The sequence below is a fragment of the Solea senegalensis genome, linkage group LG5 (assembly GCF_019176455.1).
Source record: "Solea senegalensis isolate Sse05_10M linkage group LG5, IFAPA_SoseM_1, whole genome shotgun sequence".
NCBI classification, from domain to species: Eukaryota; Metazoa; Chordata; class Actinopteri; order Pleuronectiformes; family Soleidae; genus Solea; species Solea senegalensis.
In genome coordinates, this window is record NC_058025.1 from 26,455,075 (window position 1) to 26,471,487 (window position 16,413).

A 16,413-nucleotide genomic window follows, 5' to 3' on the forward strand; every position below is an offset into this window, starting at 1 on the left:
ATGCAGACACACATACGTACTATTATTATTATTTTGACAATATTATGTGATATTATATAATCATATTTTAATCATATTAATTATACTGATAATAATAATAATAATACTACAAATGAATATGATGCTCTTGTTTTCATCAGAATTCACTTTATTTTATAGAAATTAAAGTCAAACATCACTGACTGTAACTCAGAAGCAGAATTGTCAATAAATCGATTTTGAATAAAATCAGAAAATAAAGATTTAACATCAGAAAAATACTTCACTTAGATTCTGTCTCACTTTAACACTTTTTTTTTTAATGATTGAACAAGTGATTTCACAGAATTCTTAAATGATTCACAATAAAGTCAAATTTAAATAGTAGAGTCAGACAAGTAAACAAGGGTTTGTGCAGCAATGATTTGTTTTGCGGTTTTACTTCAACATTTTTCTGATCATAAAATATAGATATTTTTGAGCTGCTGCACTAAACCATCAAACTGTAATTTAAGACATTTAAAAAAATCCCTGAGATAAAACTCAATTTCCAGATCAGGATCCTCAGGAGCGGTTAAGTACAAATATAGATATTCTAAGACCATTTTTCTTTCAGCCGTTCCCTGGACATTATGGGATGTTCAGAAGTCACTCCTCCACCCAGGGTCCAAGTGCTGCTGAACAGCGCTCTCTGCTGTCTCCACTGAGACACACACACACACACACAAAGACACATGGACAAGTTCAGCGACCTTTTTCACTGCGATGGCGTCACTTGTACGGGGGAAAGATGTGTGTGTGTGTGTGTGTGTGTGTGTGTTACCTTGGGTGTGAATGTCGATGTAGAGAGCGGCGAGCCTCGTCACCACGTCCTCCTCTTCCTCTGCGAGGACGTTGGAGAAATGGACGCCGTCGTAACCTCCTCTGTTGCTGCAGAACTGGATGAAGCTGTAGACACACACACACACACACACACACAACTTTAGTTTAATGTTCATAAAGTGTCTGTGTGTGTATGTGTGTGTGTGTGTGTATGTGTGTGTGTGACACCCACCGAGCCCAGGTAGGATCTGTGTTCAGCACTCTGGGGTTTCCCACCACAATCATCAGGGCTTTGGCTCGAGTCAGAGCCACATTGAATCTCTGGAGAGGTAAAGTGTGTGTGAGAGAGCAGCATGAATGTGCACACACACACACATACACACACACGCACACACGCACATACACACACACACACACACAGAGCAGCAGGTACCTTCTCATTCTTGACAAAGCCCAGGTTGAAGTGTTTGTCTATGTCCGTGTATTCAGGGCTGCTGCGGACTGTGGACACCAGGATGACTCTCCGCTCCTGACCCTGGAACTCCTCCACAGAACCAACCTGACACACACACACACACACACACACACACACACATCATGTGACATCACGTGACCTCATGGACAACGTGCTCTTTTGTGACTTTGGTGGTAATTTAAATCATTCATCAATCATGATGACAAATGACACAAAAACTGACTAAATGAGGCAACAGTAGATTCTCACTACTTGTAATGCCGCTACTGCCCAACACTGCACTTTCGGATACTCCACCTTGTGGCCAAAAGAAGAAAGCACACCTCTCTGTATGTGACATAAATAAACTAACTGTAAAATAATAACCTCTAAACATTTGAAATGAAATAACTTGAAAAATATATAGGAAGGGGGGTGTGGCTTAAGTAGTCATGTTTCCATCATCTATTTTTCTTTCTTTTCTTTTTGCAGTGCAGTTGCAGTAAATACAGTTTCAGCGTAGCATCGTCCATTTGAGTCAGGAGGCTACTTTTAGTTGTAATATTTCATTTTTAGATTTTATATCCGGGCCACGCATACGTTAATCGCTTGTCTGTTTCAAAGATGAGGGGGAAGAAGAAGAAGAAGAAGAAGCAAAATGAGCATTATTTCATCACCAACGCCCACAACAGCTGATATATTACTCCTTTGCTGATATAAAAAACCTCTGACTGGATACAGGTTTGAGGCAAAAATACAGTGAGTATAATAAAAACCTTTCTTACCTTCAGTGCGCCCATGTGCTTAAATTTGAGCTCTTTCCCGACTTTGTCCAGGGCCTGACGGATCTTCTGCACCTGTGCAGAAAAAACATATGGTCAGTGTACAGTGTATGTGTGTGTGTGCGCTGAACTGGACTGGTTTCCTGCCTGTTTCCTGTAGGGGGCGATGATGCCTATGTCCTTGGGCGAGATGGTTGCCACGCCCTTCTTGCCGTGTGTTTGCAGTAGCTTCTTCACGTAACTCATGAGCTCCTCCACCTCGGCTCTGTTGAAGAAGGACGGGCTGCTGGCCTCGCGCTCGTCCACGCCGGTGATACCGTGGAAGATCAACGGGAAGCCCTTAACGGTTCAAATAAAGACAAAGGGACACGATGGACCGATGTTTTCTTCTTCTACTGTCAAACGTTCATCAGTTAGCATTAACAAAGTGGCATTTAAAAAGTAACTTAATGGGTTCATTCATTCATTCATACATAAGTGCATTTCTGTCGATACGCTCCAGGTCAACTCAAATTCTGCCGTGTCAATTTCATACAGTCTATGGTTCATTTTATCAGGAGGACAGTACCAAGTGGTAATGGTGAGTTGAAGGAGGTACAACATCCCCAACAGTGAGACAAAAGAACACGCCCCCATGTTCAGAGACACCGTCAACACAAAACTGCTCGTCCTTAAATAAATAATGTACATGTGACACTAGTGTCAGTGAGTTGAAGCAGGTGCTTACACTCTGTGGTAGATATTGCCATCTGCAGTAGGAGCTGCTTAGAATTTCATCTGCGCAACACTGAAGCTCCCCATCGTAGAAGAGCTCGTTGGGGACGTGAAGGATGTCCGGATGGGACCTTGGAAAGGACACGTGTCAAGGAAACGGACGAGAGCAATGACAGAACAGACCGATACATGGAGGAGAGCGATGACATCACACCTGTAGTTACGCAGCAGTTTGGTGACAAAGCGACTGTCGAACGCGTTCTCCTGTTTCCGGTACAGAGGGCACTCCTTCATCAAGCGCTCCAGGAGAGAAACCTCTGCAGAGACACATGCCACAGCGTTACACACACACACACACACACACAATCATGCATCTTAAGTGTGACCGGGTCTGCACGCACCCATGCCGTATTTCAGAGCAAAAGGGGATCTAAGAATTGGTCCGAGTTGCTCGGGGTCTCCGGCGAGAACAACCTGACCGGTCTGTGCGTTCAACAGCCCTTTGTTTCCGTGGGTAAAGACAGAGAAATACACAAAGTTAGTTTAGTACAAGTCAGCTGAACTCTGAATTATGTGACATTCTCCAGAGTTTGTTCTGGACCAGTTTCAGTGGGAGAATCTCCAGAAGTGATGCCCGGCTCGAGCAGGGGATTATCCAGAGATTCTGCTGCTGCATTCTCACATCAGCTCACTTACTAAACTAACGGTTATTCTCATAATCGATTCATCTGTCGAATATTTTCCAAAATGATTCCCTTTCAACGATTTCTTAGTTGCTCTGGACTTTGATCCCTTTACCTGCCAGCGGGACTAAACACTCAGTCTCGACAGCGTGTCCTGCCTCGTCCACAAACACATGCGTGAAATGACCGACAGGAACGCCTCCTGTGACCAACCTGGAGAGAACGGAGACAAGGTGCGTGGTGAGCTCTCCGGAGGAAACGAGAAAACAAAATAAAGAGGAAGTACTGCACCTTCCAGCAGTTATCAGGGTGGTGACGATGACTCTGAACTCCATCAGCTCCTCTTTAGGAGGAAAGACGTAGCAGTCGCCCACCAGGTTCGAGCTCTCCTGAAAGCACCACAGATCCCGTTCACACTAGACCTTGGCGAGACTACAACACAGCAGAACTGACACTGACCTTCAGGTCGTCGGGGATCAATCTCGGGTCCCGGCTGGTGGCGTACATGCGGAACACCTTACGTTTCTCCACGTGCTCCACAATCTTCAAACAGAGCAGGTCAGCGGCGCTGTTGGACGGAGCGCAGGCCAGGATGTGGCAGGAGGCCTGGGTCTTCTCGATTTGCTTGATGGCCTCAACCATAGTCACAGTTTTACCTGCGCAGAGAAGCAACAGAATTCCAGGTTTGTTTTTTTGTCAGATACAGGCAGGATAAGAACAAGGTATTTTATAGTTCTGTAGTGCTGCGCGCACCTGTTCCAGGTGGACCAAAGATCAGGTATGGGGCAGGTTTGGACGAGCCAGCTACAATGTGTCCAACTGCTTGAGACTGTTCGGAGTTGCTCTCCAACTTCCGGTCAAAAAGGCTGTCAACAATAACGACACAAAATAATCGCAGGTAAATTAAGCACCTGGTCTGGCTGAGGACGTTTGATTCAGATTAAGAGAAAAATCGTATTTTTTAAGTACACTTACATTACAATTCTAAACGTGAAATGCTTTGTTATTACGTTGTAGATTTTTGTCACGATGGGAGACAAGTGTTTATTACAGAGATTTGATTATTAGGTGAGCCGACCAAGGATGGAGTTTCTGGAGTCAGAAGGTGAAAAGCTTTAGTGGAAGCAGCTCAGATCTGAGGAGAACGCCCCCTGTCAGTCTCCCTGTGAGTCCCAGAGTTTTGGAGGCCTCGCTCTGCTGATACGTGGAGCTGACCTTCGGGAGGACCGTTACAAAAACTGTAATAAACTCTTTTTAAGTTTACAGTCTTTTTCTGTCATGGTTTGACAGTTTTTCACTGTAAAATCTACGGATATTTTTTTTACAGTGTACAGCTCATACTCTGCAGACAGGGAAAACGTCAGAGAGTAGAATAATAAACAGGTGAAACACGTTCCAATGATCAATGATTGGAACCCTAAGCCAAAGTATTTTGATACAGATCACGGTAACATGATGAAGAACCACCGACTCTAAGAGAAAAACCTATTATTCTTAAACTAGCTGATTATATTCCTAAACACAAACCTCAACAACTACAGCTGCAACTCTCTAATCACCAAGGCCTCGGTGAAGCACTGGTACCAGTCATTTATCTACAAAATGTGCCTGTTTATGTTTTGGCTGTGCCTGACTGGGACAGAGGACTGATAACTCAGCTGTGCACTCTTCACCAAGGTCAGCTCCACGTATGAGCGGAGCGAGGCCTCCAAAACTCTGGGACTCATAGGCAGACGTAGCTGTGATAGGAAAAACCAAGAGAGTTGGTATATATGCCAAACCTGTATCTTTTGCAGGTTCTTTTTTGTAAAAAAATAACATTTTCTTACTGTTAAACTTATTAACCATTGTGTTAATTACGTAAAAAATGCCATAATATTTATAAGAGCCAAAACTTCTGGCAACCACAGCTTTTACCGTAAAAACAAGGTGTGTTTTTTTTACAGAATAAAGTAGAATTTTATGTTAATAAATGCTGTTTTATTTCATGGAGAAATCCTTTACTTATCCTCAACTAATACTTTTACTTTCAATTAAAAACAATATCATTTATATGATAGAATATGGAAAAACCTCCAGCCTTTACCGTAAAAACAGCAGTACTCATATCCTTTTACCGTAATGTAAGAAAAGGTTCTACCCCATTTATTACGGTAGAATTCTGGCAACCACAGTAAAAGCAACAGTTGTTGGAACACCGCAGACATCACTGACCTAAGGTCGGGCAGCTGCGTGTGTTGAGCGGCTGCGTCAGGGAACAGAACCTTCTCCAGCCCGTGCTCCACTGCCAGCTCCGCTGCTCGATGCTGAAGACGCACGACGAGGCGGTTGATGGTGAACTCCACGCTGAACTTCATGCCGTCGACGAAGCGACTCAGCAATCTGTGAGGAAGCACCTCGTTAAACGTCACTGACGACAATAACGTTGTTATGATGCCGTGTTGTGTGGCTCGTACTCGGAGCTGAAGCCCAGTTTGACTCTGTCCAGCTCCACACTGTGAACATAGCCTCGGTACTTGACGCCCGTTTCTCCCGCCGGACGAACCAGCAGCTGATCTCCCCGCAGCACGGACGGCCGGTTCTCCGACACGCCGGGCACCTGACAGGTGAGCGGAGATGAGCAGAGGTGTTTTCGATGATTTGAACTAATAACAGATTAGATCCCATCATGTGCAGTACATGATGTACATCATTTACCTCAAGGACGAGCAGTTTTGTGTTGACGGTGTCTCTGAACATGGGGGCGTGTTCTTTTGTCTCACTGTTGGGGATGTTGTACCTCCTGATATCCACCTCCATCTGCAGCTCCTCCAGATACAGCAGCAGCTGAAACTTCTCAGCATAGTTGTCCCAGCTTAACGGAGTCTTCAGCAAAGTCCTTCTGAACACAGTGGATATAAGGTTTTTTTCATGTAAACCATTCACGAGAACACGGGTTTCAGACACTTCCACACTCCAGACCAAGTGATGATCAATGGCAGGGGGTCTCTTTGGGGCCAGGGCCCCCTTAAAGGGAAGTAATGGCACTTTGCCATTTGATCGTTCTAGTTCAAGTTTTTTTGTTTTTCCTTTCAAAGTAAACGTGTAAAATGTCCATATTTAACAGAGGAGGAGTCTGGTGTGTCTGTGCTACGGTCATGCAGGAACTACTGTGGACAAATCTGTCTAATAAACTCATTCTAATGATTCAGTTAAGATCAAAAAGATGTGCTTTGCCGGTCACCAACGGCCCTTTTCCACCTTATGGTCCCGCCTCGTCTCGCCTCACCTCACTACGGTTTAGGTTGCTTTTCCACTACTCAATGTGGGCGGAGTCATCACTGCTCGGCTGCATGAAACTGCCGTGACTTTCACAGACTCAGTCTCTTTGTGTCTTCCTCATTGACACATGTTACAGATGAACTGTGTGTGCAACAAGAGTCTGAGAATTACCTCCTGTCACAGACCGGTGCAGGCTGCTTCAGTGACTCGATGAGCTGGTTCATGTACGGTGGGATACGATAGTCTTTGAGCGGAATCACGTTCTGCAGGCGCATCACTGACATCCTGGTGCGAGGAGAAGAAACATTTCACTTGTTGTGTATTTACTGTATTAAATGAAAGGTCTTTGCGGGCGCGGTGGAACAGCGTTACCCTTCTGGTCGCTGCCCGTCCACGATGGTGCACTGAACTTGAGGCGTCCAGGCAGGGAGGGAGCGAGGGGCGTAGGGAGCTACAGGTGCCAGCTCCCGTCCTAAGGAAGTTACGCGCTCAGCCTTGATAAAGCGCACAATATGGAAGGCAGGTGAGGACGGCTGCAGGTCCGGTTTGAATTCAAAAGCCAGCGTGGCAGGGTAAATACCAACCCAACCACAACGGATGTTAACCTGGACTTCATAGCTGTCGCCTGAGAAGAGAACACAACAGGTGACCGTGGTGCATACAGTATACAGCACACGCTGGGTCTGTGTGAGTCCTGTGTGTTACCTGCTTGAAGCGTCAGAGGGTTTGCTTTGGTCACTTTGCACTCGTCGGTCAGAGTTAAATATCGGAGCCACTGCAGTGGAGTGTAGTAGGTGAAGAACACAGGCTCTGCTCCAGTGTTGGTCACGCTCAGCTTCACCTCGCACTGTTCACAACAGGAACAAAACAACAGTGCGTAACGAACGCAGCGGCGGGCGCGACGCGTTGTATATACATACCTCATGTGTGTCTTCCACACACAGGTGAATCTTCCCATCGTCAAACTGATGGTCGGCGGTGATGCTGACATTATGTTTGTCTGAGATGAAATGAGCTCTGAGGAGGTGGAAAGAACCACAGTGAGACCCGGGAACTGAGGACAATGTCATCAGGACCCATCAGGACCCATCAGGACTGAGGCTGGTATGTTACAAAGCGTGTGTGGTGGTCTTGTTACCTGTCTGTTTTCAGTCTCGTCATCAGACAGCTGGCCAGCTTCCTGCGAGCTCGAACACCCGTCTCTGCTTCGTCAGGAGAAGTCGCGATCTGGACTGGACCGGGACTACGCAGTGTGTCCGGGGCAGCCTGTGGCTGACGGGTCCTCGGTGTGTGCCACTGGTCCACATACAGAGCTTGGACCTGTGCACATGACCAGCAGCAGTGTTTCTCATGTTCATCTCATTATCATATCTGTTCACCCCACAAATACATGTACATACACATTATACTTTTCAGACGATGTAAAACTAAACTAAAATAAAATGATTATATTATAATTCAATGTTTTCAACAAAAATCTGACATTTTATCCCAGTTTTCACAAAACTCCATCACCAACTCTGAGCTTTTACACAACAAAAATAAAGACTTTCTTTTCTTTTCAACTACAGCGTCGATATCATTCAAATGTATGACTTTTGTCACTAAAGTACAAAATGCCTGACTCCCTGTTGGGATGTTTCATTTACACACCGGGAGGTGTCTATTTTCAGGAGAGGAACAAACCGTCGCATTGAAGCGGATCTTATCTTTTCTTCTTGTTATGTTGCCGCTGGTTTTCAGGGTGTAAAGAATCGAACCGAAGTTCGGGTCTTTGGACCCAGAGTTCCTGAAACAAAAAAACAATGTTGACACACAACGAGGATGATGATGAGGGGGAGGAGGGGGATGATGATGAAGCCTCACCTGCTCCTGAACTCGCTGTTGTAAATGTCTCTCAGTTCAAGTCTGTCAGTGATCGATGTTCGACCAGTTTCCCTCAAAAACTCGAAGAAGTCGAGTCCGACCTGGATCCGCTGACTAAACTTCATATCGATCACGATCAAAAAGCCCGATAATCGGTGAGCGGAGCGATGACAGCGTCAGAGGCGAGCTCCAGTGTGGACGGGTTGTCACGGGCTGTCACGGTTTGTCACGGTTTGTCAGGTGTTTCATCGTCTTCGTCTTCAGAGGAAACCCAGAACAACACTTCTTCGCTTTCCACTGCGGCGCGGTCCGCGTGGGGCGGTGTCTGTGAGTGTGTACGGCACGGAGCGTCACACTGAGAGCGGAGGTTGAAAACAAACGAACCCAAAACAACTCCCTTTCAGCAGAAACGAAACTCACGCCCCGGTAGTGGACAGTGGACTCTTCATCATCCATCCATTATCTACCGCTCTGTCCTCCACCATTTATATAAAGATGATTCATCCATGTATTCATAAATAATGACAGAATTAATAATCACTACAACAACAATAAATCTAGTTATAATAGTATTAGTAGACGTAGACGTAGTAGAAGAGGTAGTAGTAGCACTAGTAGTAATAGTAGTAGTAGAAATAGAAGTAGTGCTAGTAGTAGAAGTATTATTATTATTATTGTTATTAGCAGTAGGAGTATTATTATTATTATTAGTAGTAGTAGTAGAAGTATTATTATTATTATTATTAGTAGTAGTAGAAGTATTATTATTATTATTAGTAGTAGAAGTATTATTATTATTATTATTAGTAGAAGTATTATTATTAGTAGTAGTAGAAGTATTATTATTATTATTAGTAGTAGTAGTATTATTATTATTAGTAGTAGAAGTATTATTATTATTAGTAGTAGAAGTATTATTATTATTATTATTAGTAGTAGTAGTAGTAGTAGCAGCAGCTTTTCATCATCCATCAGTTGTTTCAAAAGGCACAGGTTGTGTTGTAGTACACATGTTACTCCACATGGGAGCGCTGTGACACAGAGAAATCAGAGCGCACAAACTCAGACCACTCAGTTTCCCGCAGTGACACCAAGAAATAAAAAAAATACAAAATATCATAAACAATGTTTTACACTTTAGAAGCAGTTCCAAATAAGTGACTTCCGGTCAGGAGGGTTATTGTTTTAAGTACAATATCTTAAATGAATTTTAAAACAAAAGCAATGATATGGAACAATATATAACTATAATATATATATATATGTGTGTGTGTGTGTGTATGTGTACAAATATATGTGTGCGTATATATATATGTATGTGTGTATATACATATATATATATATATTGCATTGTGCATTGACTGGAGGGTCACATGTGTGAGAGTTTTACAGATGTGTGTGTCCTGTCTTTGTGTTAGTATCCTCACAACTGTTAAAATGTGTCATGGTGATAATGAGACAAATGTCACTGCTATCATGTGACAAACACACACACACACACACACACACCAGGGGTCACATCACCACTGGTAAAAATAGCATGTTGTGTCACTGGCACACACACACACACACTCACACACGGCTCATAGTTTGGTTTGTGTTTTAGTCTCAGTAAACAAGCTGGTGGACGTGAACAGTCAGGGCCACCGAAGCAGGTAAGAACACACACACACTCACTCACTCACACACACACACACACACACACACACACACACTCACTCACTCACTCACTCACACTCACTCACACACACACACACACACTCACGTTCGACATTCATGACATGAGGGGACATTGCATTGACTTACATTCATTTCCTGGAGACTTACTCTAACCATAACCACAATTACTACTGGCCTAATCCTAATCCTAATCCTAATCCTAATCCTAATCCTAATCCTAACCCTAACCCTAACCCTAATCTCAATCTCAATCTCAGCCTAACCTTAAAACATACCTTCACCTTAAAATGTAGTAATTTACGTTATGGGGACTTGCTTTTTGTCCCCACAAGGAAGACAAGTCCCCATAATGTGACTGTGTAAACAGGTTTAGGTCCCCACAACATTAGTAACACCTGGACACACACCACTCACTCACTCACTCACACACACACACACACACACACACACACACACACCACACACACACACATCACATCACACACACACACACACACACTCCACTCACTCACTCACTCACACACACACACACACACACACACACACACACACACACACACACACACACACACACACACACACTCACTCACTCACTCACTCTCACCCACCACCACCACTCACTCTCACTCACTCACACTCACACACACACACACACACACACACACACACACACACACACAGAATATTCAATCATAATTAACATGCTAGTATTTCAACAATAATGTGCTCTCATTTAACCTCAGGTGAAGTCAGGTCGCACTAGAGCGTTCATTATCACTGTCACAGGATTGTTCCTGTTGGGATCATGAATACATGAAGCAACATTCATGTCATTACAGCTGACATTCTGCCCTCACGTTGCTCTGAAAGTGAACGGTGATGTTGGCAGGTGCGTCATCGACAGCCTCTACCAGCAATCATGTTTTATTTTAATATCCCGATGAGTGATGGCACTCTCTGCTGAATGTAGGTCAGCACCAATATCACTGAGACCAAAGAGCAGGAACAACTTTGACCTTAGACCTTCAGCTCACACGACCGTTAGCCTCACCCAAACACCAGCGTCAAGGTGAAAAACCAACACAAAACATGTCACTGACTGTGTGGATGTATGAGGTGCTGACACATATCAAGAGAACCAGAACCTGGAGAAACTCTACACCACTTTAAGATTCACTATCTTATGAAGACAGTTCCACTCACTCAGCTCCACTGTGCAGTCAAGTTCGTCCACACCACACTCAAAGTCAAACCATGTCTTTATAGTCTAGTCTTTGCTTTGTGCACTGGGACACAGTCATGGTGGAACAGAAAAGGACCTTCCTCAAAGTTTGTCCAAAATGTCTGAAGCGTTCACTTGGCCATTGCAGCAGAGATGGGTTTGGAGAAGAAGTTGGACGTCCCGGTCTACGAGCTGTCTCTGATCCGAGGAATGTGGGAAACACGGGCGAAGAAATACAGACAGAAACAAAAGAAGGAGCAAGAAAGGATTGAGAAGAGCGCCCTGGCCAGGTCAGTGTGGTTACCACGTCCATCTTGAGATGAGTTTGTTTTTTATAAACCCAGGTCAGAGAGGTCACGTGATCAACGATGTGTGTGATATGTAATCAGTACGATGCTGTGACGTCTGTCCATGTAGGATCGACCAGGAGTGGCAGTACCGCATATACTGTAAGACTCTGAGTAGTAAAGAACGCAACCTGCTGCACCAGTACCTGGAGAGATCTACACTGACTAATAAACAGCTGTGCACAAGTGAATACATCACAGGTAAATACAGGTGTGCACAGGTAAATACAGGTAAATACAGGTGTAAATACAGGTGTGCACATCACAGGTGTGCACAGGTAAATATAGGTGTGCACAGGTAAATAGCAGGCACATGTAAATACAGGTGTGCACAGGTAAATACAGGTGTGCACAGGTAAATACAGGTGCACACAGGTAAATACAGGTAAATACAGGTAAATACAGGTACAGGTAAATACAGGTACAGGTATACAGGTAAATAAACAGGTACAGGTATACAAGGTAAATACAGGTTACAAACACAGATTAATGTTCTGCTGAATGCTAGTATTTTTTTTCTGTCTCTATGGTTGTTGTGTTGTTGTTGTGGTGTTTGTTGCCGACTGTTACCTGTTGATGTTCGTGACGCTACCACTTATTCGTCAGAACCAGAGCAGCAGCAGAACCACAACGTCCAGCAGGATCATCAGGATAATCAGGATCAGGGCAAACTCCACTTTCAGCTGGAGGGAGATCATTGGACGGTGAGATGGTTCCTGGTGGTTCTGGAGGAAAAAAGAGGTCAGAACATCTGTGATAACACACTAGTGTTTTTCAGGACTTTCCCAAGGAGCTGCAGTGGATGACGTACCTGAAGGAGTGGCATGTCAGAGGTACAAAGATCCGGCATCTGCCTGAATACCTGGCTCTGTTCACCCAGCTCACTGTGCTCGACATGCCCAAAAATGCCATCGCTCAGCTGCCGCCTGAGATTGGTGAGGCTGGATTTAAAAATCCATAATCCAGCTCCTCTGAATAAATGACATCTGGTTATTTCGATGTTGTTTCTAATCCCATCTCAAGTTTTCTGGCATTAGCAGTTTGTCTTTGACCTATAGAGTGTATCTGTGAATGCTGCAGACAATTGTCACCTGTCCCCTCAGGTAAACTGACCGGCTTAAAGGAGTTAAATGTCAGCTACAACCGTCTGTTCAAAGTTCCTCCAGAGCTTGGAAACTGTGAGAATCTGGAGAGACTTGAACTGGCAGGAAACTTCAACCTGTCGGAGCTGCCATTTGAGGTGAAACACCGAGGGGATTGATTACCATCCTCTGCTTTAAGTCCAAAATGATGCTAGGCTGACAAATACCAAATATCATCAAACAGAGGTCGCATAAGGTCACATCACTACTCTACTGTACTTTTATCTAGGTAATATTTGTTTCCTGGCTTGTTGTCAGGCTGAATGTTGCATGATTAAAGAAAGACACGTTTTCTGTACTTGTCAGTGACATGTCAGTGGAAAAATAAAAAAGTGATTGTTAAAAATGACAGCTTTGGAGACGAGATGTTAATCTTGCGTTTGCTGTATGATGTTATGGCCCCAGTGATGTCACCCTGCGACTTGTGTCTGCAGCTGAGCAGCTTGAAGCGACTGACTCACCTGGACATCGCAGAGAACCGCTTCGTGTCGATCCCCATCTGTGCTCTGAGGATGAGCAGCCTGCAGCAGCTGGACCTGAGCAACAACAGTCTGACCGACCTGCCGCAGGACATGGACAGGTAACTGTTGTTAATCCATCATCTGATCTGCCCCGGCTGATATCTGAAGCAATCCTCCTTAAAGACCATTTGAACTATGTCATACTTGCATCCTGTCTTGTCTTCATCCATTTATCCGGCGCTGGTTGACAGTTTCAGCAGGGACTCCTAGATACTCATGCTCCTCTCCGAGGCCACTTCCACTGACTCCTCAGAGGGGATTACTGAGGCAGCCAAGATGTAATCCCTCCAGCTTGTCTTGGGTCTGCCCCAGGGTTTCCTTCCAGATGGGGCATCCTCCCCTGACCAGATACTCAAAACACCTCAGCTGACTCTTCTTGATGTGGAGGAGGAGCAGTTTCACTTTGAGCCCAGACCTCTACCTCGGGTCTGAGCATAGGTATCTCAGCTGCTGCTCTGAGTCACCTCTGTGTGTTTATCTCAGGTTGGAGCAGCTCGTCACACTGTTCGTTCACAAGAACCAGCTGTCTTACCTCCCTCACTGTCTCACCAACATCTCTACGCTCAAGATGATCGTGGTCAGTGGCGACGAGCTCACCTGCATCCCGACCAAACTGTGCAGAAACCCCGAAATCAAGTAACAACCCGCTCCTCCTACACCACACCTTACCTGACGCTCATTGATGTTCAATGTAATCTACACACAGAGATTAAATTCATGACAGGTGACTTTTGTTTCTGTTGTCGGCGTGCAGATTCATCCGACTGTGCGACAACAGGGCAAACTCAGAGAAGAAGAAGAAGAAGGAGAAGAGCAAGAGAAGGAGGTGGAGAGCGCCTGCAGAGGAGGAGGAGGTGAAGGACAGTCGAGAGAAAGAGTGCATACAGGCGTACATCGACACGCTGACGGACAGAGGTGAGACTCCGCCTTAACTTAGCCTTCATGATGATGATGATGACGATGGTGATGAAGGATGAAGGTGAAGATGATGGTGATAATGATGGTGATGAAGATGATGAAGATCATCTTCATCACCATCACCATGATGATCATGGTGATGATGATGATGGTGATGATGATGATGGTGGAGGTAAAGATGATGTGATGATGGTGATGATGATGAAGGTAAATGATGGTGATGATGATGATAATGATGATGGTGATGATGGAGATGCTGATGATGGTGATGATGAAGGTGAAGATCATGGTGATAATGATGGTGATAAAGATGGTGATGAAGATGGTGAAAATCATCTTCATCATCTTCATCACCATGAACTGGTGGTGATGATGTGATGATGGTGATGATGATGATGGTGGTGGTGCGATGATGCTGATGATGATGAAGATGATGGTGATGATGGTGGTGGTGGTACGATGATGCTGATGATGATGAAGATGATGGTGATGATGATGATGAAGGTAAAGATGATGCTGGTGATGATGATGAAGGTAAAGATGATGGTGATGATGATGATGGTGGTGGTAACGATGATGCTAATGATGGTGATGATGATGAAGGTAAAGATGATGGTGATGATGATGATGAAGAAGGTAAAGATGATGGTGATGAAGATGATGATGAAGGTAAAGATAATGCTGATGAAGATGATGATGAAGGTAAAGATGATGGTGATGAAGATGGTGATGATGATGATGAAGACGATGGTGGAGGTAATGCTGATGGTGATGATAAAGATGAAGATGATGGTGATGATGATGAAGGTAAAGATGATGGTGATGATGATGATGATGATGAAGGTAAAGATGATGGTGATGAAGATGGTGAAGATCATCTTCACCATCTTCACCACCATCGTCATCATCAAGATGAAGACGATGGTGGTGGTAATGCTGATGGTGATGATAAAGATGAAGACGATGATGATGATGACGATGATGCAGTCAGTCTCCTGTGATCACCAGTACAAAAGTCTTTGCCATGGACCGACATGTTTCTTTGTCTCCGGGTAAATGTCCTGCTTGGTTTCTTCAGACAAACCTGCTAATATGTCGTTTGTCCCTCACCAGACACCGTCCCTTTCTCCACCACCAAGGTGTCCATTTCCTGTGAGCTGTGAGGATAAAGACCATGAAAGTCTGACACCATGTGAGTGATAGGAAGATGCTTTGATTCAACGCTCCAATACAATAAAAGATTTTTAAAAATAAAATTCATAGTAATAATTACAAAAATTCTAATCTAAAACTCATGGTATTTCATGTGCAAATAAAATGAGATCAAATTAAATATTTATTATTAGATATTTATTAGAAATGTTGACATTTTCAAATGATAACTTTAATCTGATTTTTAAAGTGATTACTAAATAATATTTTCCTTTCCATTTCAAAGCTTTTTAATGTTGTGATTTAAATATATCAGGAGCTTCTTTAGTTTTCCAGTGTATTTAAAACATAGATTGTCATTCCATATAAAAACAACTTTTTTTAAATGTAAATCAAAAAATCAAAGAATCTTTTTACATCTATAATTGAACTATTACATATTTTAGTCACTGATGAAGGACTCGGGCTCAGAGTCACCTGTTGTGACCGTTTTCTTTATCATGATTAAGTTGTAATGATATTTGACGGCTAAATTTATTATTATTTAAAACTTTACAATGTAATTGTTGGTTCATAATTCAGTGCAAACCGACTTATTTCATGCATTATATTTATTTGTCTAGTTGCACATTTTCTGGATTATAAAGATTAAAGCAACTAAATGTCAGTACAATACAGTAAAGACCTTTTTTTAATTACTCTGCTTATTTTCTTTTGCATATTCAACCACGCCAGTATTTTCCAAATGTAACAAAGGGTTTGACTTTTGTTTAAATGCCGTGGCTGCTTTGATACTGAAATGTGTGTTTTTAACATTTTGTGATAGAATAAATGTTTGTGAAATATGAAATGTTGCCTTATGAATTTCTT

General features: G+C 43.6%; 2 protein-coding genes across 3 annotated transcripts; one reads left to right on the top strand and one right to left on the bottom strand.

Moving 5' to 3' along the window:
* Positions 1–127: 127 nt before the first annotated feature.
* LOC122770123 (putative helicase mov-10-B.2) lies at positions 128–8,873 on the bottom strand. Its single transcript, XM_044027115.1, has 23 exons — positions 8,562–8,873; positions 8,382–8,484; positions 7,834–8,015; positions 7,616–7,712; positions 7,401–7,542; positions 7,068–7,320; positions 6,867–6,980; positions 6,132–6,315; positions 5,891–6,033; positions 5,649–5,816; positions 4,188–4,300; positions 3,894–4,090; positions 3,726–3,823; positions 3,550–3,647; positions 3,153–3,251; positions 2,966–3,068; positions 2,765–2,882; positions 2,185–2,376; positions 2,041–2,112; positions 1,235–1,360; positions 1,034–1,122; positions 803–927; positions 128–682 (listed from the first exon to the last, which is right to left on the bottom strand). The coding sequence occupies exons 1-23, from the start codon at positions 8,684–8,686 to the stop codon at positions 621–623; spliced, it is 3,003 nt and encodes a 1,000-aa protein (XP_043883050.1). The 5' UTR covers positions 8,687–8,873; the 3' UTR covers positions 128–620.
* Positions 8,874–10,136: 1,263 nt separating this feature from the next.
* On the top strand, positions 10,137–16,381 carry lrrc2 (leucine rich repeat containing 2). Of its 2 annotated transcripts, XM_044025481.1 has the most exons (10): positions 10,137–10,216; positions 11,612–11,753; positions 11,881–12,011; positions 12,417–12,514; positions 12,589–12,745; positions 12,914–13,050; positions 13,387–13,532; positions 13,957–14,109; positions 14,228–14,388; positions 15,505–16,381. In XM_044025481.1, exons 2-10 carry the CDS (start codon positions 11,617–11,619, stop codon positions 15,552–15,554), a joined length of 1,170 nt encoding a protein of 389 aa, XP_043881416.1. In that variant the 5' UTR covers positions 10,137–10,216; positions 11,612–11,616; the 3' UTR covers positions 15,555–16,381. The 2 variants fall into 2 exon arrangements, with proteins under 2 accessions (XP_043881416.1, XP_043881417.1); XM_044025482.1 differs by lacking the exon at positions 10,137–10,216 and having other exon boundaries at positions 11,559–11,753.
* Positions 16,382–16,413: the final 32 nt, after the last annotated feature.